The sequence below is a fragment of the Schistocerca piceifrons genome, chromosome 11, assembly GCF_021461385.2.
Source record: "Schistocerca piceifrons isolate TAMUIC-IGC-003096 chromosome 11, iqSchPice1.1, whole genome shotgun sequence".
NCBI lineage: Eukaryota > Metazoa > Arthropoda > Insecta > Orthoptera > Acrididae > Schistocerca > Schistocerca piceifrons.
The window spans coordinates 151,046,032-151,071,660 of NC_060148.1; the positions used below are offsets into that span (position 1 = coordinate 151,046,032).

Sequence of the window (25,629 nt, forward strand, 5' to 3'; positions counted from 1 at the left end):
CCATGTTCCTAAGGGGCCCCATTACGCGCTTAACGTTGGAGCCCCCAACTACCAGCAAACCCACCCTCTGTGAATGCCCAGACATCGTCAGCCACAGATAACACCCGAAACCTGCTCTTCAAACGAACCAGGGAGCCCTACGATCGGCCCCTCGGAATGTTTTTCACTGCCTGCCAGACTTTGGAACGATCTTCCACTCGACCATGGGTGAGGGGTCAACCACAGTGCAGGCAGTACCCAGGGTGGTCACAGCAGTGGACTGATCGGAGGACATCTACATCTACATCTACATCTATACTCCGCGAGCCACCTTACGATGTGTGGCGGAGGGTACTTATTGTACCACTATCTGATCCCCCCTTCCCTGTTCCATTCACGAATTGTGCGTGGAAAGAACGACTGCTTGTAAGTCTCCGTATTTGCTCTAATTTCTCGGATCTTTTCGTTGTGATCATTACGCGAGATATATGTGGGCGGTAGCAATATGTTGCCCATCTCTTCCCGGAATGTGCTCTCTCGTAATTTCGATAATAAACCTCTCCGTATTGCGTAACGCCTTTCTTGAAGTGTCCGCCACTGGAGCTTGTTCAGCATCTCCGTAACGCTCTCGCGCTGACTAAATGTCCCCATGACGAATCGCGCTGCTTTTCGCTGGATCATGTCTATCTCTTCTATTAATCCAACCTGGTAAGGGTCCCATACTGATGAGCAATACTCAAGAATCGGACGAACAAGCGTTTTGTAAGCTACTTCTTTCGTCGATGAGTCACATTTTCTTAGAATTCTTCCTATGAATCTCAACCTGGCGCCTGCTTTTCCCACTATTTGTTTTATGTGATCATTCCACTTCAGATCGCTCCGGATAGTAACTCCTAAGTATTTTACGGTCGTTACCGCTTCCAATGATTTACCACCTATGGCATAATCGTACTGGAATGGATTTCTGCCCCTATGTATGCGCATTATATTACATTTATCTACGTTTAGGGAAATGTGCTCAACGTCCCTCGCATCCCGCGTTCGGTCCCCCACAGTGGCGCCCCTTGGCAGCAGCCTCAAGCAGTGTGATGGAAGCCAACGCAGCCTGGAGCTATGAGCAAAGGGTCGCCAACTCAGCTCGCATCTGTACATAACAATCACAGTTCCTATCCATTACTGCAGTCACTCCTGTTTGAAGCTCGGTGTACTCGCCTTATTAGCAGCGGGAAATCGAAGTGCTCTCTCACTGACTGTCTAACTGACACTCAGTTGTTCTAACCAAGCAAACAAAAGCCTGTACGATACGAGGGTCGATAGCAACGGCGGTACTGTATACTACACTGTTATTGAAATAAAATGCTGTAAGCACTCGAACACACAAGAAATCACAAAAAATAAACTAGTAACTACACAGATAACTGAAAATAAGTCACTCCTGTTTGAAGCTCGTAAAAAATATGTAACAAGCGGATGGTGCACTTGCCTTATTAGTAGCAGGAACTCAGGGTGCTCTCTCACTGACGGTCTAACACCAGTAATGGGAGGGGAGATGCAAGCATAAAGTTTCTCATCACCGGGCCTTGCGTCAGTGTTCTACATTAAATTACCTCTCCTCAGTGTATCGTGGCATGTGGGCCTGAGACATTGTTGAAGGTGACACCTGTGGTATCCACGATAATCGCCTGCAGCTAACCGTCAATCGATCATCACAGAGTTGCTGTATGCCTAAGCAGCATCACCAGGCACCAGTGAGAAAGAAACAGTAAGCCACTCCTGTACTTTTGAGGCATCACACACGACAAGTTTTTCCAGCTCTGCCAGCGCCTGGTAGGAGTTCTGTCAGAGACCAGCCGGAGTTCTGTCTATGAGAGCATCAACAGTTCAATGATGACAGCAGAGAAGTGACAAAGTTCAACTTCTGCCTTCAGAGTGCAGTGTTGGTGTAACGTCACACAGTCAAGCCTAGACCAGGCATGCATGTACAGAGAGTCGAGGGCCAACAATAGACACATACTTGTCCCAGCTGCAGTAACCGTTCAGTGTTCATCATCTGCAGACTCGCGCTGTAATGCCGCTCAGTGTTTTTGAAACCCAATTAATACCACACATGCTCATACAGCCACAGCCAAAAGGAGATAAAGATAAGTGTATTGCTTTCCAAACAATAAGGCGTTTTGTTCATTGACTGTTTCATTTATTTACTTGTAAATTTATTAAAAGCATACACAACAACATGCGTGTCAGATGTGGATATTAAGCTATTAACGCACCCACACCTATACTGAACAGATAAATTAGAGTCACAGTTCTCTCACAATACGAGAACAGTGCCCAATTACGTGGAGGAAGATAAGCGTTTACAGTAAGGCGGCGGCCCTGCTGCTCCAGTTCTCTTTGCTGACATGGGCAGAGGACTCTCACTTTCTTTCTCATATCTTGGAATAGTCATGCATCCCCAGCCTACAACAAACTCAAATCAAGAAAACAGCAAACTCGACAATGTGGGGATTCCATCATTCAACCATCCTCTGTACTTGGAACAACCCACTGGTTGAGGCAATGCTGTGGTAAGCTGGTGTCTCCAAACTTGATTTTCGACCAAGTTTAGTTTCTCTGTGATGTCCCTGCACAGCTTAAGGTGAATGATACGGCGGTTCCTTTGGATGGACACAGCTGCCCTGCTTCCCCATTCTTCCCAATTCTGGGTTATGCTCTGTCTCTAATACCTGTTTCATCAACAGGATGTTAACCCCTTATCTTGTTTCTTGCTTCGTCTTTCCAAAAGCCTTAACTGCCCAATGTTACTTCCACCAATAGAGCTTCGATCTCAGCATTCTCAAAATTTTACCATTCCTTAGAGTCTTAGAACACCTTTGCATTCTGTATCGTCTTTTGCGTCTCACACGCAACCTCTACCAGCTGATTAGATTGCCCTCTCTTCTGAAGTTCCTCAAACGTGGTCACAAATTGTATACGTTCCATAAACTTGGGGATCAAAAGCAGATTGTTCTCGCCTATCCTCTGCATACCTAGGCTTCTGCTGCGCCTATACCAACGTGTCATACCTACCCTCCATTTGCCCCCCTTCTGTATCCTATTCCAGCGAAACGTCAGCTGGCTGTTTCTTCTTGTACCAGAACAGTATGTAGACAATTACTCATCCAACCAGCTATAATCCTAGCGTCTATGTCTCTTCAGTATGTCGATTTTCCCGCTTCCAGCCTCCTGACCACCGTAATCTCTGCCTCACACCTCACTCTACCCACATCAACTTCTCAATCATACTTCCCAGCCCACTCCAACACCTTGAAATATATACACCCTTTCTGACCTACACGAGCTTCATGCTGTATTGCTCTCATAGTAGTTATTGGGAACTGACTCCCCAATGACTTGCCAGATGCACTAGCTTTATCCTTACCACAGCACCATCATCAACTTCAATGTACGTGTTTTTTAGAGACGCTATGCCTTTTTTTAAACCTATCATTTTATTCATTTTAACCGTAAAAACTAGACAGGCATTTCTAACCTGGGTAGGCTGAAGAGCAGCAACGTGTCTGCAGCTTGCCCACCACCCAATTATGTGGTGGGAGTGAAGTAAGTAAAAAAAAAGTTAAGTGTCTACATCAAAGTCGTATATTCGGCCTTTCACAGAATCTGCCTGTGTATAAGAATCTTTCGGAACTTATTCGTCTTACTGGGTCTACATTTGCGCTCAACGTGCCAATGAACTATATACATTGGATGATGTATAGCGTATCAGTATCATTCTTCTTTGATTTGTACTGTGAACATGAATAGTGCTCGAGGAAAACAACTATCAGGACTTCTCAGATTGCAGTCGATAAAGCTGTCCTCAAGCTGAGGCCTGGTTTGGTCACCACAGTGCTTTGCGAGCCATTGTTCTACTGCAGGTTGTGGTCACTCGCCGTCTTCCTACTTTTGAACTAACTATCCCAGTTAATAATTGTGGGACACAGTTGATTATTGGGTCTCCGAACAATTCTGCAGTTCCAACATTTTCGATTTCGATAAAACAGTGTCAAAGGTGAAAGAAGTGATAAGTGACAGAAGGAATCTCGGAAGCAATGCCTGAATCCCAAGTCTCTGGGGTTGTAATCCCACATTCATCCACTCAGGAGCCGAGGCATATATGTCCCAATTGCGTTTATTGCTGCATTATTATCATCACACAAGAGACAGGTGAGACGATGTAATTACATTTTTCTGGGTGTCTTTGAATTTATGCTAACAGAATACTAAGAGTAACCGTTCATTGCGGTAAAGGTACTCCCTAAATCGTAGGGCTTTTCCTCGACATTCTCGCGTTAGCGAAACAAATTGGTGACAAATCTGCTCCATCACTTTTCTTTACGCTGCGTGATGGGGTCACTAAGTTCACGGAGAAAAGCGAAATATCAGAAAGACGAGAATTCACCCTGCATCCTCTTTCTTTGTACAGCATGCCCATATAGTTATGTCAAAAGAGTATGTTCTATACTTACGTACTTGGATATAAAAAATACGTACCCAGCCGATCTGTATATGGAAGGGCACACCTTACACAGAGATCTATGTGTCTCGCTGTCCCCTCTGCTTTATTGTGGATCGTCCTTGTATTTCTGCTTAGAAAGACTTCCTCAACACTTGCGTCAATTTTCCATTGATCTCTTAACGTTGAGCCACATGGGACCTAATTAATCATCATATTGAGTTACTGGTGTGGTAAGATCTGAAATCTGTCATGCCCATTTCCAAGGGTTGTTGAGGTGGTAATATGGGGATATCGTGGTCACCTGTTTAATGTGCTTCAAATGTTGCAGAACCGCACACAATCCGAGGCCAAATTGTTGATTAAGGAACCCACACACCTCAATAACAAAACGTGACCCAAGCTCCTTCCTGCTACAACCACACACGATCTGTGACTGCATTGTCATGGAGCTGAGGTACCGGGCTTTTCTGTTGTACACAGAAATGAAAGTTCCCATTCATGTAAGCTTCAAAATAATGTAGTCCTAACAGGTATTGTAATCACACAATGGCCCACATAAGATGAGGTGGATTCCTTACCAACTCTTGCTGATAATGAGTATTTCCCTTAGACAAGAAAACAATATTTTTTCTGAGCAAACTCTTATATATGGCACATTTATAAGTAAGCAACACTCTTGAGCGAGGCATGGCAGAAGTTGTCACAACGAAGTACCGTAGGCTACAAATTGTTACTCCATATCTTTTTCAGATAATTCCGTAACAAAAACCGCCCTAAATCTTTTCGTATTCAAATTTTTTCAGTGTGGTTGTGCATTGTTCAGCAAGATGCCTGAAGTCGAACTGCTCTTTCGCAAATGTACACTCCTGGAAATGGAAAAAGGAACACATTGACACCGGTGTGTCAGACCCACCATACTTGCTCCGGACACTGCGAGAGGGCTGTACAAGCAATGATCACACGCACGGCACAGCGGACACACCAGGAACCGCGGTGTTGGCCGTCGAATGGCGCTAGCTGCGCAGCATTTGTGCACCGCCGCCGTCAGTGTCAGCCAGTTTGCCGTGGCATACGGAGCTCCATCGCAGTCTTTAACACTGGTAGCATGCCGCGACAGCGTGGACGTGAACCGTATGTGCAGTTGACGGACTTTGAGGGAGGGCATATAGTGGGCATGCGGGAGGCCGGGTGGACGTACCGCCGAATTGCTCAACACGTGGGGCGTGAGGTCTCCACAGTACATCGATGTTGTCGCCAGTGGTCGGCGGAAGGTGCACGTGCCCGTCGACCTGGGACCGGACCGCAGCGACGCACGGATGCACGCCAAGACCGTAGGATCCTACGCAGTGCCGTAGGGGACCGCACCGCCACTTCCCAGCAAATTAGGGACACTGTTGCTCCTGGGGTATCGGCGAGGACCATTCGCAACCGTCTCCATGAAGCTGGGCTACGGTCCCGCACACCGTTAGGCCGTCTTCCGCTCATGCCCCAACATCGTGCAGCCCGCCTCCAGTGGTGTCGCGACAGGCGTGAATGGAGGGACGAATGGAGACGTGTCGTCTTCAGCGATGAGAGTCGCTTCTGCCTTGGTGCCAATGATGGTCGTATGCGTGTTTGGCGCCGTGCAGGTGAGCGCCACAATCAGGACTGCATACGACCGAGGCACACAGGGCCAACACCCGGCATCATGGTGTGGGGAGCGATCTCCTACACTGGCCGTACACCACTGGTGATCGTCGAGGGGACACTGAATAGTGCACGGTACATCCAAACCGTCATGGAACCCATCGTTCTACCATTCCTAGACCGGCAAGGGAACTTGCTGTTCCAACAGGGCAATGCACGTCCGCATGTATCCCGTGCCACCGAACGTGCTCTAGAAGGTGTAAGTCAACTACCCTGGCCAGCAAGATCTCCGGATTTGTCCCCCATTGAGCATGTTTGGGACTGGATGAAGCATCGTCTCACGCGATCTGCACGTCCAGCACGAACGCTGGTCCAACTGAGGTGCCAGGTGGAAATGGCATGGCAAGCCGTTCCACAGGACTACATCCAGCATCTCTACGATCGTCTCCATGGGAGAATAGCAGCCTGCATTGCTGCGAAAGGTGGATATATACTGTACTAGTGCCGACATTGTGCATGCTCTGTTGCCTGTGTCTGTGTGCCTGTGGTTCTGTCAGTGTTATCATGTGATGTATCTGACCGCAGGAATGTGTCAATAAAGTTTCCCCTTCGTGGGACAATGAATTCACGGTGTTCTTATTTCAATTTCCAGGAGTGTATTTCATTGGAGACTGCTCATCTGATTAAGAGACGTGACACATGTTTCCTCTCACTTTTTATTGCTTCCAATACGTGGCCTGTCTTTAAGACAGCCTGAAAATACAGGACATTTATCTCAATCAGGACGGGCTGCTTTGCGAGGTGGACCGTGGCAAACGGTCTCATCATGCCTTTCATAGTTTTTACTAATGCAGGTGTTCATGCACCCACAACTTCGCCACTAATGTCTCCTTTACAATATAACTGCTGCTCCATGGATTCAGAACTCAAAGACTGCAGCGCTGAAACAAAAATATAATTCTGATAACATTGTTTTTTTGGACATCTTCAAAGCAGGAATATCAATAAAACCTATTTACTTCCTCATTTTTATTAAGAGCGTTACAAGGACTATTTGGACACCCTGTACATGAAATAGACTTGCATACTTAACAATGATGTCTATTTTTGTCAATACTCTTAACTAGTGTTGGCTTGTCGCCTTACATAATTCTGGGTAAATGCTCCAGGATAATTTAGGAAAACAACGCCCAATTTCATCATCCAGATAAGGCCTTGGATTCAGCTACCTGCAGTGTATGGGCACCACTTACTTGCTGTCAATTTTTTGCAGACGAGGAGTGGCAGCTGGAGGACAGAAGCAGCGCTACACTCTCCGTGGACACTGACTGCGTGCAGCTGTTGGCGAACGCCCTGGACCACCCCACGTGTCCGCTGGAAGACCCGCCTCTGGAAGCCATTAAGCAGAACGAGCAGTGCCGTGTGCAGCTGTGGGACGACGTGGTGCAGAGGTCGCCCCACATACCCGTGACCAGCTACCTGGCCTACACGCAGAGGATAAACGTCAACCTCTGTCTGCTCGCCTGGATGGCGGTCAACTCGTACGGCATTTGTCAGGGCGTCCCGTTTAGTATGATACAGTCCGTGCATGATGCTCGCTGCTATTTCGATAGACCTGACGATCAATCGTGTCTGCAATCGAACGCTACAGATGCCATCTGCTCTGTTTCAGGAGCTATTCTGTTGCTGAAGTGCCGCGATTTTTCCTCCTTTAAGCATTTCCATAATTGTACGCTCATTTATTTCCAATTTCTATCGAGCGATCGTACTAGCAGCATACTGCATCAAAAGCTAACAGAAGAAACACTGAACTACAAAAACAGTTTAAATAACGCTACCTTAAAATACAAGGATTTCAAAATCGACAGCTTGAAGCCTTTAGAAATCTCATTTATAATGGTAAATATTACTTTCCGTTTCTCGACTGCCGGAGTATACATGTACCTTCCCCAGTTACGTAACTTGCCTGTAAAGATATTCTTGTCCTTTCAGATCACGTGTATAATACAGATCCTGTGTTCTGAGGTCGTGTATCGTATGGCAGGCGTCCCTGACTTACCTACAGCAGTGCTGATAGACAGCGCCCTCACACTTCTCAGCTGTATCTGGCTAAACTCATTCTGCTACCAGATGTATGCTTGTGTTCGTCATCTCAGGCTTCCAAACGACCTGCTACCTTCTGAAGTAAGCAAGTTATTCTGTCGTCAGGTGTTGTATGTGTTAATACCGTGGAGTATAGTATGTGTGGCAGCTGTTGCTTTGGAAAAGACGAGTAAATATTACCTGATCCACAGTCGTGTGTTAGTCCTTGTGGGGACTTCACTGTCAGTGGCTTTCAATTTGGTTTTTCTCGACCTGGTTGGATACATGTACCTACGTACTCGGTATTCATTGCGGCAACTCAAAATTGTTGATAACACTAAATTTGCCTCAAAGAAGGAATGTCTTTTTATGTCAGTTAAGACCGTTATTTTAAGTGGAATAGGAATTATTATTAGAATTGGGTTCCACCAGGCTCAAGGGATAGCGCAGTTAGTGTATAATGTACATGTAGCGACAATGGTGCAAGGACCAGTGCTCTTCGTCTGTTTCGTTTGTAATGCAACGACGCTCCCCATAGTGAAGAACAGGGTACTGGCATGGTGGAACCCAAATAGCATCCCTGCTGGGCTAGAGCTGTGTTCAGCAGCTGAGAGGAATCTAGCCAGGAGAAACAATGAACAGTCTCTGGTTGCAGAATCCTCTCTGTAGCCTCCTTCAGTATTTTTCGCAAGTAACTGTCTTGACAGTAGTCTGCATTAAAGCCAGCAATAAAAATTGAATCTACCTGATATGACAATATTAAACGTCATTAAATGTGATGTAGTACAGCCAGTACTTCTCTTTCCTTATGTCTTCTTCATTTATAACTGCATGCTTGCTTGCAAGTGGTAACCTCTGTCTACACATTCTAACGCACTGAGATTACTTACTAGAATTGTTGGGAAACGCTTTGTGTACCCAAAAATATCTGGTACCGTGCACCGCGGAATTTGAATCCCCGCCAGACGTCATGGACGTCGAAGACCCCTAGAGGTCTCTGCACCATCGCGCCGTAAGCTGTGGCGGCGCTCACCCTCTGGCCCGCATTTAGCGTGAGGGCGCCACAGTGGAACACGTGGTTGCACCGGCCAATAGCGGCGTCCTCGACAGAGTACTTAAGCGCCTGCCTCTCGCTCAGCCAGCCAGTCTAACATTGCGTACATCTCTGGACATAACGCCTCGTCTTAGACAGCGTATTTACTTTCGTGTTTTGTTTACGATTGGACGTGGTTGTCTAGTTAGGTTTTCTTGACTCTGTTGTCTCGCTGTTGTTGTTGTCGTAAGGTGCTTCTTTGGTTGTGTCCATCCTCTCCATTGTGTTGTTGTTCGCGGGCCGCTCCGCAGGTCCCGCCGCATTTTCTGTCACTTCAATCCCGTGACTGTACTGGTCACCGTTGTATATATATATATATATATATATATATATGTGTGTGTGTGTGTGTGTGTGTGTGTGTGTGTGTGTGTGTGTGTGTGTGTCTTTGGGTACACAAAGCGTTTCCCAACAATTTTAGTAAGTAATATATATATATATATATATATATATATATATATATATATATATATATATATATATGCCCAGAAATGCACCATTCCCACGGTAGACGGTAGATGGCGCTGACGAATTAAAGTTCCACTGACCACTTGCTGTGTGTTCCTTGTATATAGCAGGCTGTGTGGTTGAACCAGCGTACTGTAAACAGCATATGGTCGGGCATTCAAGTCGGAAACAAGCAGAGATGATGTCTGTGCACGGTCAAAAAGATGGAAACGGTCGAGAGGCAGCACAGCTATACCTAAGCAAGCGCCGTCACAGACAAGAACCACGTCACACAACATTTCAAGCCGGTTTTGGGCATTTCCGAGATAATGTCTCCTTTCAGACAGTTGTACATGCATGGAGGCGGCGGACTGTGGGTACACCAGTTCTGGGTGACTGGTTTCCACAGCATATTGAGACGAATCCGCGCAAAATGTCCAGCGAAGTGACCCGCTATTCGCACGTGCGAGCCTCTCTCTGAGTTGCGGGCTGCATGACTGGAGCTCGTACTACGGTTTGTCTCAGTATCCTGTAGAACCTGGCCCTCCAGATCTGGTGTACGCACAGTCCCTGACCAACCTGCACGTTCGTCTGTGTGAAAGGACACACGGTCACACAGACGTTTGAAAATGGCTCGAAATGTTGTGTAATGTGCTTGCCTCGTGTGAGGGTATAGCTTTGCTGCCTCTCCGCCGTTTCCATCTGCTTGACCGTACACAAACACCATCTTGGCTTGTTCGAAATACAAATAGCTGCTTACAATATGCTGCGTCAGTCACACTGCCTGTTATATACAAGGATGACACAGCACGTGGTCAGAGGAACTCTCTTTCGTTAGTGCCATCTACTGTGGCAATGATGCATTTCTGAACAGACGTTCATAGGATGTTTTTTTCTCCGATTTCCGTCGGGGATCTGTCTTTGCAGTTTGTCAATTTTATTGATGTACAATGTATAATATATGTATATAACACATGTTGTCTGAAACAAGGAAATTTTCTATCTGTGCGTGAAAGTTGTGCTTGTATATGATTTGTAATTTAAGTACCATGAGAAGAGAGAGTCAGATCCTTATTAAAATGAAAAGAGAATCCAATGGCAGGAGTAGTGTGTGGATGAACGTGTAAATGAATTTGTTTAGTTTATTAGTGGTTCGATTCCATAGAGTGGCTCAAACAGGTACAGTAAAAAAGTAATAAATAACTTCTTGTGTGAAATGTGGCTTGAAGTGAGCGCAAAGTGTCGAATGACAGAGTTATACGGGATTAGAGTTATTGTGTTTCTGAGGTGATATGGTGATTCGTTAGGCTAGAGGTTTGTAAGGATACTGTAGCATATTTTAAAAGTTAGTGTTCCATGCGCTACACTTAAACAAGGAAGACATTACTTAAAGGCGCATTTATAGAAACAGTACTGTGGAAGGATAAAAATGTGCCAGTAGTGTGAGTCCTGGAAAACATGTGCCATAGTAGCTTAACTAGAAGAACGCAGTACACCGAAATTATTGTGATTCGTAATCAATAGACGATCTCCCATTTGTTCAAATCAAACGTGAGTGAGCAAAGTTAAGGAGCGTCTGTGTGAATTTAATATCCAGCCCAACTGAAAATCCTGCAACAAATAATACCACGTGGACTGATTTTCGGAAAGCCATCATCACAATCATTTAGCAGGCATCCGCAGTGTTAACAGCGAATTTCGTGAAGGGACAGCTGCCGTACTGGACGCAGTGGAATCAGAGGCTGCAGCGTGACCCGCCGCCCTGACGCGACACGCGCCAGAAGCCGTTACGTGGCGCCATGGAGACAGTTACTGGAGCACCCAGATAAGTGTCCTGCACCGATACAGGTGTTAAGTCAGTCTGACACAGTGGTCTCAGCCATGCCTTGACCCGCGGGACAGGATCGAGCTGCATCGCTCAGAAGCCAGTAATTAACAACCCTAATGCTACCTACTTACCTCCAGGCAAGATCACGAGTTCCGATCACAGTACTGGGAACATTCGCAGCGAAGTTCAGGAAATTACTTTCGAGTGGCTGTACGAAATACACAGTTCAAACACAATAGGAAGACTGTCACTCAAAGAACGTCACTCCCACGTTTGAATCGTTTGGATGAGATTATCGCTGTCAAATTACCCCAGCCAAGTCAGTCACTTTGAACCGAACCACCACTGCCACTTAGCTAATATCACCAAGATTTCCCTGAACTACAACTCGCCGAAAACACCTGCACTCATTATTCTGCAATATTCGCAGAGAACGACAGGAAAGTTCTTAAGCGGTAATCGATGTGCGCAAACGAGAACGCGTTATGAAAGTCCAGAACTCTGGTGTGGTAACCGCGTCACGACACAAAACTCCGCTCCAGAGAAGCCGCGACCCGCCACGTCAGCCACACGGCCGACGACGGCCAACTTGTCGACTTCCCGAGCTCCGAGCCTCTCCACGAAATCATTCTACACGTGGTCCTTTCAGCCAGTCACGACCAAGAGAGGTCTCGAAATCGCACCCCTGGCCACTCCCCGCTGCTGCTTACAGCCGCTTCTGTCACGTTCTGATCTCCAAAAGGGCAAACCAGCTAGCAGACGTGGGTGGTCAGGAAATCACCTGTTACAACGCATTCACTCGTGGCGTATCAAACATTAACTTCTGCAACCAATATACCTATTAAGGCTTTTCCTCTAATATACCTGGAGACAAGCATTCTCGCAGCCGAAAATGCTTGAACTGTTGTTACATGTACTTAGTTGTTCCACAACACACGTATCTCAGACAGCACTGCTGCCAACTACACTGTGCGTAACTCGTTCCACTGCCGTCAAATGCGGCACCGTCGCGTGCATTGCCAGAGCCCTCCAGATTTGGGGTCAGCAGTCTGCACAGCTGCCACACTCGGCGACAGGCAGGGATGGACGACCAACCCGCATCTGGCGAGGCTAACTAAGCAGAACTCAAGTCTGAGTGCGAGGGTTCGCAAGTAGGGCGTAAGGAGTATGGCTCGTCCCGTTTCCGATATGCAACATCAACTTTCCACAAACCAAACTAAAGCAAAGAACTCCATGTGCACCAGATCAGCAAAAACGTAAAACTACGCGAACCAGCCGAGAGCCCAAACACGAAATCCTAAATAAACAGCCAAAGCAGCCACAAACGTGACACTCGAATTACAAAACGTTCACACTCATTGATCTACAACCTGTCAAACTTCCCACTACATTAACCTCCTACTCTCACTAAGAACAAGGTTTACAACTGATTAGATGCAGCTAAAGTTCCTGCACATCTAACACACCTTATGGCAATTTAACAAACGTTAAAATAAACAATGAACGAAGAAGGTGGTAAAGAAACCGCAAAATCGCTGTAACCTACACTAAAACAGTTGCCGTCCTCCAAGTCGTCACCAAAAATTCCGAAAATACTTTGTCACCATAACAGCACACCCATCACATTTCGAAACCCGAGAAAAGAGACTGAGTTACTTACTGATCTGAGGCAACCATAACAGTAATCACACAGCACGCCAAACAGTAAGCTAAAGAGAAACCACACGGACTCACGCTCACCATTGTGATAACTGAGGTTCACTGTGATATAACAAACGAAAAAACTGAAGAGAAACTAGAAGTACCGGGAGACTAAATCAAAATTCCGTGCCATCATTTCAGACACCATTCCAAACAGCCAACAGACAAGGTACTTGCTCACCATTTCAGAATGGACTGTGCACCTCACAACACTACCACTTCAATAACGGCAACGTCCAAGTTGCAACACTTTCCAATAAGCCACAAAAACTGCCGTAATAGACCGAAATGTGGAAAATGCAGTCGACCACACCCAATTTTTAATTGCAAGTTATACCCGAAAAAAGAAGCACCAAAATGCATCAGCGGCTACATTGATAACTTTCGTAACGATGAGAGTCGCAAAGAAGGACCAAAAAAGTCTTTCTCAACCAACGAAACTGTGTATGTTAAGTGCATTAACGGAACCACTACAATCTTTGACCCAGAGCATGAGGAAGCAATCAAACGGAAAACTTTCTCTGAGCCTTCACTACAGCCCTTCTCAACGTTTTATCTGAAAGGAGGGAAACAATAACAACAGTTCTAGAAGCTCCTACGACGTTCTTTGGTGAGCACGGATTCACATCTATATCGCCAAGCCGACGGACCTATCCTTGCATGAGACACCAGGAAACACGATTTTACCTTCACATTCAAGCCTAGGAAAGATATTGCCATTGTCTGCTTTGTCAATGCATTTGGTTTATGAGCGGAAAACAAACCCCTTCAACACTCAGAAAGAGAAAAAGAAGTTAGCATTATAGCACATTCCTGATTCCCAGGCAGAGAAATCAGTCTACACAGCTATTTCTGTCACCGACTTGACCAAACCAAAGCAGGCCATGGTAGAAGTTGAAATAGATGCGTTGCAGTCTTTCATATTAAACACCTAGCTGCATTACAATTCAACTTGCAGTAAAATCTAAACAATCACCACGCGATCGAGTTAAAAATTAGAGCCCAGTGTAAGAGGGACAACGATATATGTACCTCATACCAAGGAACTGCCAATTGATCTCATTATTTAAGTACCATCACTCGGCCCCACTAAAGTCACGGGAGACTCAGCGCGAAATCCACGATATTTGCTGACAGAATCGAACAATAAAATTGGTAAACTACTTGTAGCCATTTTGATTCTCACCAAACTTAGAAATGACTCCCCCCAGCTACTATAAATCACTATGGCACTTCTATCTTAGATCACATAATACGTACACCATAAGTACCAAGATGCTGAAGCGAGACTGAATTTGGCGACAGCATAGCTAATGAGTACCTGCCATTTGTTATATGAACTTCAGCTATTAACCGGAAAAAAGGGGAAAAACTTAAACAACCATAGACTCATCAAATCGGATCATCGAAAAATTCAGATTGAGAGGGTTCAGCACAAAACCTAACGTCTCAAGTATTGAAACCAGTTATTATAACAATTACAACAACAAATAGTGCAAGCAATGTAACCTGGTATAGCTGAAAACGGCTCTAAGAAGAAACACACCTTACATACATAATAAAATTAAATAAAAAGAAAATTCTGCAGACAATACAGCGCTAACGAAACAGACGTGCTAAGATCAGCTTAAATAGTCTCAATGAGCTAATAAGAAGAGAAACCCACCAAGTGATGGGCGAGGAAATCACAAGGCTAGTCGTTTTTGGAAAGAATTTCAAAAGAGCCATAGTATACCATTACCGACCACCACAAGAAAGTCCCTCAAAGAGCTAGAGAAAAAGAGTCACGATCATCCATAGTATCCAAAATTCGACAAAACTCACGAAGAAACGACACTCCAAAACCGATCGTAAGATTAAGGAATCTGAAGTGGAAGAAAAGCAGCTGAGGAACTAGAGGCACAGGAAGATAACTACGTAAATCACACCTTTCACAAGACACCTGCCTCAAACACATTAAAAAGATTCTTCATCCCGGCCATGAAACTGAAAACAGTATCTCTAAAATAGAAGCAAGCTAAAATGAAGGTGATTTCCAAACCTGATAGACCAAAAAACAACCTCAACTCATAGATTACCGTGCTGTTAGGGAAAACTTTCGAGCCAGACTAAAAAATTTCAAGGAATAAAGCAACATAATCCCACAAGAACAAGCCGGATTCAGCGGCAACCACAGCACGGGTAACTCGGTCCTAGGACTGAGCAGCAAAGCGATGCAGTCTCAACGCAGCACGGCAGAAGCAACGGCAGCATCTTCAACATTCTTCTGTAGCACTTCCTCTCGAAAACTGCTATTGTCTTTTCTCTAAACTGGTTATCATCCATGTTCCACTTCCATACATGGCTACAGTCCATAAACATAGCTTCATAAAAGACTTCCAAAGACTTAAGTCTATATTTGTAGTTAACAAATTTTTCTTTCTCAGAAATGCTTTTCTTGCCATTGCCAGTCTACATTTTATATCCTCTCTACTTTGGCCACCATCAGCTATTTCGCTGCCCAAACAGCAAAACTCATCTACTACTTTCAGTGCTCCATTGCCTAATCTAATTCCCTTAACATCATCTGATTTACTTCGATTACACTCCATCATGCTCGTTTTGCTTTTGTTGAGTTTCATCTTATATCCTCCTTTAAAGACACTGTCCATTCCGTTCAACTGTTCTTCCAATTCCTTTACTGTATCTCATAGAATTACAATTCATCAGAAAACGTGAAAGCTTTCATTTCTTCCCCCTGAAATTTAACTACTACTTCAAATTCTCTTTCATGCACCTCGACTCATAACTGCCCTCTGGTTTCTGTACAAGTCGTAAATGGCCTTTGATTCCCTTTATTTTATCCCTACTACCGTCAGAATTTCACACAGGATGTTCCATTCACCATTGTCGAAAACTTTATCTAAATCTACAAATTCTATAAACATAAGTTTTAACCCATCTTCTAAGATAAATTGTATGGTTAGTACTCCCTCGCGTGTTCCCACATTTCTCTGGAATTCAAATTGAACTCTACCAGTTTTCTCATTCTTCTGAAAAGAATTTCTGTTAGTACCTTGCAACCATGACTTATTAAACTGATAGTTCAGTGATTTTCACACCTGTCAGCAACTGCTTTCTTTGGAATTGATATTATTACATTCTTGCTAAAGACTAAGGGCATTTCGCCTTTCTCATACGTCTAATACACACATGGAAGAGTTTTGTTGTGCCTGGCTCTCCCAAGGCTATCCATAGTTCTGACAGAATATTGGTTCTTCCCAGGGCCTTGTTCGGACTTAGTTGTTTCAAACCACTGTCAAATTCTTCTCGCAGTATTACATCTCCTATCTCATCTACATTTATGTCCACTTCCCTTTCTGTAATATGTGATACAACTGACAAAACTACATTTAAATTCCGTAGGCTTGACTGATACCACCTAATAGCATATCTTGTCTGAACGTATAGGGACAATTAAAACACACTCTTTCGTTAAAAATAAACACAGCAGAGCAGCTTGAAAACCGAAATTAATTTAATGAAGAGAGACTCTCTCTCGTTACTTATATACAAAATGGGTATGAGCAGAAATTAGAAAGTGTAGCTGCCTTTTCGGGCATATCAGCTGCTTACGACACTGCTTGTTGAGAAGGACATCTTTAGGAATTCCCGATTGTTAGCTCATGTCGTAAATTTAAGGACTTACTTTATAACATCTTAAGCAACACATAATTTCATATGTACTCTGACAAAGACAGATGCATGCTACTTAAAACTGAATTATTGTTTACTTCAAGTGCCTGTCTTGGGGTCACACCTTTCTGGCTTGTACGCTCACAGCTTAACAGAACGTCTTCAGGAATATTGCTTTATCAGAATGAGATTTTCACTCTGCAGCCGAGTGTGCGCTGATATGAAACTTCCTGGCAGATTAAAACTGTGTGCCGGGCCGAGACTCGAACTCGGAACCTTTACCTTTCGCAGGCAAGTGCTCTACCAACTGAGCTACCCAAGCACGACTCACGCCCCGTCCTCACAGCTTTACTTCTGCCGGTACCTCGTCTCCTACCTTGCAAACTTAACAGAAGCTCTCCTACGAACCTTGCAGAACTAGCACTCTTGAAAGAAAGGATATTGCAGAGACATGGCTTAGCCACAGCCTGGGGGATGTTTCCAGAATGAGATTTTCACTCTGCAGCGGAGTGTGCGCTGATATGAAACTTCCTGGCAGATTAAAACTGTGTGCCGGGCCGAGACTCGAACTCGGGACCTTTGCCTTTCACAGGCAAGTGTTCTACCAACTGAGCTACCCAAGCACGACTCACGCCCCGTCATCACAGCTGTACTTCTGCCAGTACCTTGTCTCCTACCTTCCAAACTTAACAGAAGCTCTCCTGCGATTTATGCAGATGACATTAGCTTGGCTGCCTAGAGCCACAACGTTTCTGATGGTGAAACCTCTTTATCCACTGATGTGGAAGTCTTTGATGTATACCTTAGGAAATTGTGCCTCCACCTAAATCCACAGAAAACAGTTATATCTGCATTACATCTATGCACAAGACAGTTAGATTACTTACCAGACGTAAGATTCAGAGGCCAATAGCTCTAGACAGAACTATTAATTTAAAAGTAGCATATTTCAGTTGTAGCAGCTAAGGCCAAAACGAGAAGCAAGTCTTCAAAAATTTGGTGGTACCTTATGGTGAGCTAATGCTCGTGTTTTAAGATCCACAGCTTTAACCTTATTATAGATGCTCTCTTACTGAAGATTATTGTTCGACCAGGATCAGTAGTGCTCACACTAAGAAGATAGATGTGCAACTCAATCAGGCATTACGAGATGTATTCAGAGTACAAACACTCTAAGACTTCCTGTTCTCAGCATCACCCCACCTCCAGCTGTAAGAAGATCAGCTCTCCTAAAGGTCTGGAAGAACAATCACAGGAATTCTCAGCTACCCATTCACCGAGATACTGCACAAGCAGAATACCAACGCTTGAAATCTAGGAAAATCTCATGGTGCACAGCATAAAACCTTGTGTCCTCTTTCATTGTCAATCATTAACGGAAAATTCAGTAAGAGCAGTCATCAGTAGTCAACAAACATCTAGTCAAGGACCCTTTCATACAGACAGACGGATTCGATCTTCCAAGACGTCAGTAGAGGTTAATGAAATAGATTATCACTGGACAAGGCAAATGTGCTTATATAAAGTAGGGAGGCAGTGTTCTTTTACAGACAATTCTATGTCACTTTCTAATTATTACATTTTCCCTAGCCTCAATATTATCATAACAACGAAAAGGTCACATGTTGCAACACCCTCTGAGGTGGGTGCATGCCCTGCCCCCTGTCATGACCTCACATGATGATCCAACTGTGCTAATCCAGAGAGCCCTTTATCCTCAAATAGATTCTATTATCTCCATGTTTAATCATCAGGATATGTATGATAACAGCATATGGTTCCAAACATGCAAATGTAAGATTAGTATATCTTTGTGAATGTGAAATTATAGTAGAAAATGAGAATGTTCGTCATAATGCTAAAACACAGTTTAGAGAGATGAAGTAGAGAGAGCAATGTAGCCGATGAAGCGCACTGAGAAGTCGATGACAACAGACTATGTTCTGTCTCGAATTCCTCCTGACATGAACATCTGTAGAAACAAGGCAACCATCATCAACCTCTATGATAATCCTGTATTGAAGTTCTCATCAACATCACAGGGCTCTTCACAATGTATGTATTCAAAACTTTGAAGTGTTATGAAATTGTATTGGCAATGGATTGCGACAGCAAAGTCGGTGGCAACGATATGTGAAAGCGTTATTTAACGATGTTATAAGTTATGTACATGAAATGTACCATACAAAATCATTTAGACCAAGCCATAAGTGAATGTATGCTTGCAGTACCGAAGTCTCCTACCATAACTCCTGTAAATATTAAACCTGTAGAACTTGGTTTACAGATGGAGAACCAAAATATATCCTTCATCCTGTTGGTTTGAACAAAATGCAAGCAGCATTTATAGGGTACAAAAACGCTATTTCAACAATACTGTAGCGATGTAAGGCAGAACGAACAATAAGAAATGTGTCAACAACAACTTTTTTTATTTCCTGTATGTAAAAATGTTAATAAACATAATTATTTACAATGTATATTTGTTTTTATTGCAACAAAAGCATTGGGAAACTAATATTATGCAAGATACTTGCAGATATGATAAACAATTCATACTATTCTGCAAAAACTCAAACAGACATACATAAATATACTCACTCACTGAGTGAATAGTTTGAGTATGGCAGAGAGTCAATAAGTTTCGAAAATATAAACACACATTTAAAACAGTATAAAAAGGGTTCAAGTCACTTGAAAATACCAAGACACTTAAAGCAGAGATATGAGCAACTAAAGAGGGTATTGACTTTGCGAATGAAGGTTTAGTAATACTACTTTTAGGCTTTTTGAGAGGAGAACATCTAACTTTGGATGCTGAAAAGGTTTACAAATCTGACCTGCCTGTCAATATATTCCTGAAAATTCATGTTTAATGCAATGTCGCAAGAGATATGTATTTAAAGGATAAGCTGCTACATACAATTTCTGTTTCTATTTTTTTCCTGCAGTTTGTGCTGGATACAAAATATTAGAGACTCCACCTGATCTTATGTATCTCCCTGTAACCGTTCAAACATTGCATATGCTTGAGGTGAATGTTGTTGACCAAGACAGTCAACTTGCAACTTCTGTGGAGAAGAAATAATCTTACAACTAAATTTGAAAAAAGGTGGTGGGGATATGCTATAAATGTGGTATATGCACATTGCAGAGCAACACTTGTGTGTGTTAACTCGTTACATCAACATAGGCAAGGAGGTGGCCATGGTGGGTGCAGCAGAATGATGTCAGTGGGAAGTCTGCTGCTATTCTCACTCCAACGCCTACGTCACATAGAAGTGGCAGAAGCAGCGTGACATCACCTGAGCAGGGATGTTCACTCTGGGAAACACACCCACCTCTCACCCATGCTGGAGGTGCACAGTCGGTAAAAACGATTCGACTGCAGTAGAGTCCCATCAGTGGTAAGTACAGAAGTACCAGCAGCAGCTCCAGTAATGAAGACCAATTGCTTGCGATCACCCAGACCGCAGACCTAAATTATTCAGTGATTTGGTATTCTATTAGAAACAGAATTGCACAAGCTCGTATTAAGAGTGCTGTTGGATATCTGGAACCCCCCCCCCCCCCCCCCCGCCCCTTACATTTCTGCTGCATGTAAACCAATCTGGAGGCAAAGGATATCTAAAATTTAAAGAACTCTCAGTATTCTTCAAGTAAGTTTAAGCAATGCTATGCTATGCTGTGGGTTTTGCAATTCCTACTCATCACAATGTGACTGAGATGGCAGTCATACATTTGTAGAGCAGAATAAATGTAGAACTGCAAAGCACCTCGCTCACTGGATGGTAAGGGAAGTATGTCTATGACCGCTTACGAACAAGGTTATCAGAAATCGAAGAAAGAGGCTCTGGAAAGTATAAAGTAACATGCTGTTTTTGGACGTTTTTGCATACATCCAATATCAACGTAATGAGAGTTCTTCATAAATAAAAATTCCAGGAGATACTGGCTATTAAAGTAATAAATAAAGATGAATTCTGTTTTGCATAGTGTGGGCTGTGAGAATAATTTGGAGACCATCTGGAGTGCCCTGGTATTATAAACGTGAAAGCATTGGTTATTCAATGAAAATTCAGGACATCGACAAATTTGATGAGCAGAATATGCATATCTCTATTCATATATACACCTTGGATGCATCCAAGGATAGTGATGGTAAGATTGCTCATAAAGTTGTTGGCTCCCTGCATTTTTCAGAATTTGCAAGGCAGCGTGAAAAACATACAGATTTCACGATCATTTCTGATGAAAGAAATACAAAGCAGCATTACTGTTTGATAAAAAACCTGTTATCACATTTTATTTTATCACAGCTGAATAAACGTCATGGTGTACAGTACATCTGCAGTAGATATTTCAGTACATTTGACAGGAGCGAAAATTTTTCTGAGCAGTAGCATGACAGTTCTATAAAAGCTCCCCATTGTATAGACAGGTGATGATAAATACACAAAATTTAATAATTTTCTCCTCAAACAGAAACTACCATTCACTGTCTACTCAGATTTGGAATTTGTACTCAATCTGTAGTGCAATCTGAAGAAGATCCCAATACTTCACAAACCGCTATCACAGAACAACATGTACTCTTTGCAGTAGCATAGAAAGCCCAATGTTCATACGATCCATCTCTTCACCATATCGAATTGTACACTGGTACAGGTCCTGCAAGATGGTTGCTCTCTGAGGTGGAAGAACTTGCAGTGAGACTGATGATCTTTACAACACCTCTGTTCATATACTCGAAACACCTGAAAGTCATTCATTATATGAGAATGCGTTTGCAGTCAACTGTAAGATAAAACAACTGAAAAAGTTGTTAGGGATCATTGTTATTTAATTATTAAATTATGTGGTGCAGCACACAACTCGTGTAATTTGAGTTATAAACTTCCCTGGCACATACAATTCGAGCAGATAACGTGTTCATTTCCTCACTGAACACTTGAGTGAATTACGTTTGCCTGAAGATTCGGTTAATGTTATAGCCAAGAACCTGAAAAGTGCATTTCATTTTCAAAGAGTATAACGAGAAATATCACATTATGGACAGTATAGTTATCTGACAAACATATGACATACATCTCAGGACGCAATCCCAGCACCCAAGGAGCAACATAATTGTCTGATAATTCACAGGCCAACGATGGAATAACTCTTTTGGTGAAAATACCTCACTCTTATGTTTTTAGGGAGGGAAATCCAAATATGATACTTAAAAAAAACTGTATTACCCACCATTTCTTCACGTTTTACAGCTAAATTTATAAAATTAAGCGATTTTTAATGAATTTAACAGCTTTTATGTAGTTAAAATAATTTTAAAAGGAGGTGTAATGAAAGTAGATGACGTTGGTAGCACTGCTGAAAAACATTTGCTGGCAAAAAAAGGCCGATTCTATTTTTTGTTAACAGATGGTGTCTTGTTTACTGTCAACCTAACCTCACTTTCCCCTTTCCTGTACATGTGCTAAGTACAATGTCTATTCATGGTTGTAAAAACTCTGCTGATAGTTTTTGTTATATTTGTGGTGAAATTGTGATTAAAAAACACCAAAGAAACATTACAGACTCAGTGAAAAAGGTTTGCCTATCATACTTTGGATCTAAACTTAGTGATCAAATAAAATCTTGGGCGCCACATAAGGTATGTTATGTGTGTGTTGAAGATCTGAGAAAATTGTCCAAAAAGGAAAAACGAAAGCCTTTACATTTGCTGTTCCTATGATATGGAGGGAGCCAAGAAATCATTCCAATGATTGCTCCTTTAGCACTGTTGATATTACAGGTCATAATTCGAAAAAATGAAGGTAATAAGCTAAATTAACCTTCGGTAGGGCATGGTGTACATTTGCCGGTCCCTGAACCACCAGGTGATTTAAACTCTATTCCAACAGAAGTATTTTCTGATGTACAATCTGATTTAGATGAACTAGGCGATTATGAATTCCATTGTAATATAGAAAGTCTACAGCCCAAATTATTTACTCATACCCAGCTTAACGATTTGGTTAGGGATCTGGGCATAACGAAAGAAAAACCTGAATTGCTTGGCTCTAGATTAAAAGAAAAGATCTTATGGGCAGTTGGAACCAGCATATACATGTATAAAAAGAGAGAGCAGCAATTTTGCAAAATTTTTTCAATAAGAAGGTGATTTAGTGTACTGCCCAGTCTGATGAATGAGTTTGGTTTTCACCAGGACCTTAAAGTGATGGAAGAATGCTACCAAGGCCGCTGGAACACCAACATGATGGGGGAATACTGTTGGTCACTTTACTGAGAAGTTCAGCAAATCACTCATCGTAGAAAAAGCTACACAAGAAGCTTCAAAGGAAAAAGAGAAAGAAAATGCAAACCAATACCAGCTGACAAGTGAAACCTCTATTAACTCATAACATTGTTTTATTTAGCTTACAGTAAATACAAACCATGCTTATGTTGTAACAAAGCATTTCACTTCTTTCTCTGTTCACCATACAGCATAGGATTTTTATACTATATAGTAAAAAGCATATTGCTCGAAAAAACTAAGGCTTGATTTAAATTCAATTCTTAAAAATCTATAAATATCAGCTATCAAAGTAAAAAAGTTTTTTTTTAAAGTTTTTCGTTGGCCTGCGTAATATCTTACATAATTACCTGATGAAATGATGACATATATTTCAGGATCCATGCATAGTAGGAGAGTAACAACATAATATGATAATTAAACATGCAGGTAATCGAATCAAAACATCTGAGGATCCAGAGGTCTCACCACTTAGCAGAGTTGTGTCATTGTGTGACACTACAGCAGATGGGGGGGGGGGGAGGGGGGGGACAGCCACCTCAGGGGGTGTTGCAACGTGTGACCTTGTTGTTGCTATGACAGTATTGAGAGTACTGCAACTGGCGTAATTAGAAATGAACCTTGAATTGTCTTTAAAAGAACACTTCTCCTCTGTTATCTAACTGACAATTGGGGATGAGCTAGTTGTGCACATTACGACTGTGGTAGCTCCATACAGTCAATCCACCATATTGCTGCTGACCATTGTCTTCGAGCCAACAAAGGAACCATAATCGACATTCACCATGCATCACATGAAGCAATCTAATAGATAACTAGATCTGGAGATGTAAGATTGTGCTAGCCAGTGACTGTGTACATTTGTTTACAGGTATTGTATACACATATTTGTTTCTATCATACAATAAATAAATAAATAAGTGAGTGCAGAAGATAAGGATACATATTATGTTTGTCAAGAAGTGATCCTAAGTCCTTACATCCTGATTATAAATGTAACTTTTCATATTAAAAATGTAAAATACAAAAATATGGAAAGACGCTCAAGCTTGCCTGTCACCATTTGAAGACATCAAAACTGTGTGTGCTTGTTGGCGCCAATCAAATATTGCCAGAATAATCGATATTTGGCACATAAACATGCATAGTTACAATTCAAATAATAAAATAGATCTATTATTATCATGATAAGAAATAAAAATTATAAAATAAGAGCAGGATTATGTATGAGAAATACAAATCACAATGCATATGTAAGTTTTGCACTAAATTAAGGCATACAGGTGCGATTCGTATATCTACTTCTTCTTTCAAAATCATTGCCCAGTATGGGAGAAAAGTGTTGTGACTTGGCAAAACAGCCAAGCCACTATGAGAGGAAGCCGAAAGGCACGCGTTTAAGCTCACGCAGGCTGGCGTGAGGTCTGGAACAGTTAAGGGAATTTATAGTAGCAAAGAACGTAAGTAACTACTGGAATACTTAACTTTAATTCATAATTGGTGAACATCGGTCTGACGGTACATGCATCACAAGATAAATAGCAAATGATAATGGCGCCTTGCTAGGTCGTAGCAAATGACGTAGCTGAAGGCTATGCTAACTATCGTCTCGGCAAATGAGAGCGTAATTTGTCAGTGAACCATCGCTAGCAAACTCGGCTGTACAACTGGGGCGAGTGCTAGGAAGTCTCTCTAGACCTGCCGTGTGGCGGCGCTCGGTCTGCAATCACTGATAGTGGCGACACGCGGGTCCGGCGTATACTAACGGACTGCGGCCGATTTAAAGGCTACCACTTAGCAAGTGTGGTGTCTGGCGGTGACACCACAAAAAGCATTTGCTTTCAACTCAAAAATTTTCCTTGACTTCCGAAAATCATTCGATACAGTTTCGTATGGCCGCCTAATCAATAAAATAAGAAGAGCACGGAATATCAGTCCAGCTATGTGACTGGACTGAAGAGTTGTTACCAAAAAGAACACAACGTATCAGTTTGAACGGAGAGAGGTCTTCACACATAAAAGAAGCTTCGGGTGTTACCCAGGGAAATGTTACAGAACCGTCACTTTTCACAATACACGTATATGTGTCCTAGTATATGAAGTCGGAAGTTCAATGAGGCTTTTTGCAGATGACGATGTAGACAGAGACGTCAAAACGCTAGAAAATTGTAGCGAAATGCAGAAAGGCCAACAAAGGATCGACGTTTGGTGCAGTAAGTGGCAGTTAGCCCTGAATACAAACAAATGTGACGTATTGCGAATACAGACACCTTTAGTGTATGATTGCAAAGTTAAAGAACAATCACTGGAGGCAGTTATTTCCGTAAAATATCTCGGAGTATGCTTACAGAGCGATACGAACTGGAACGACCACATAAAATTAATCTGCATCTACGTCATACTCT

General features: G+C 42.8%; 1 protein-coding gene across 1 annotated transcript in view; it reads left to right on the top strand.

Moving 5' to 3' along the window:
* Positions 1-20,154, top strand: part of LOC124719835 — a 178,562-nt gene extending 158,408 nt beyond the window's left edge. Inside the window, exons 7-8 of the mRNA XM_047245022.1 lie at positions 7,377-7,673; positions 20,081-20,154. Coding sequence (XP_047100978.1) covers positions 7,377-7,673; positions 20,081-20,154 — 371 coding nt within the window. The remainder of the gene's footprint in view (positions 1-7,376; positions 7,674-20,080) is intronic.
* The last annotated feature ends 5,475 nt before the right edge of the window (positions 20,155-25,629 follow it).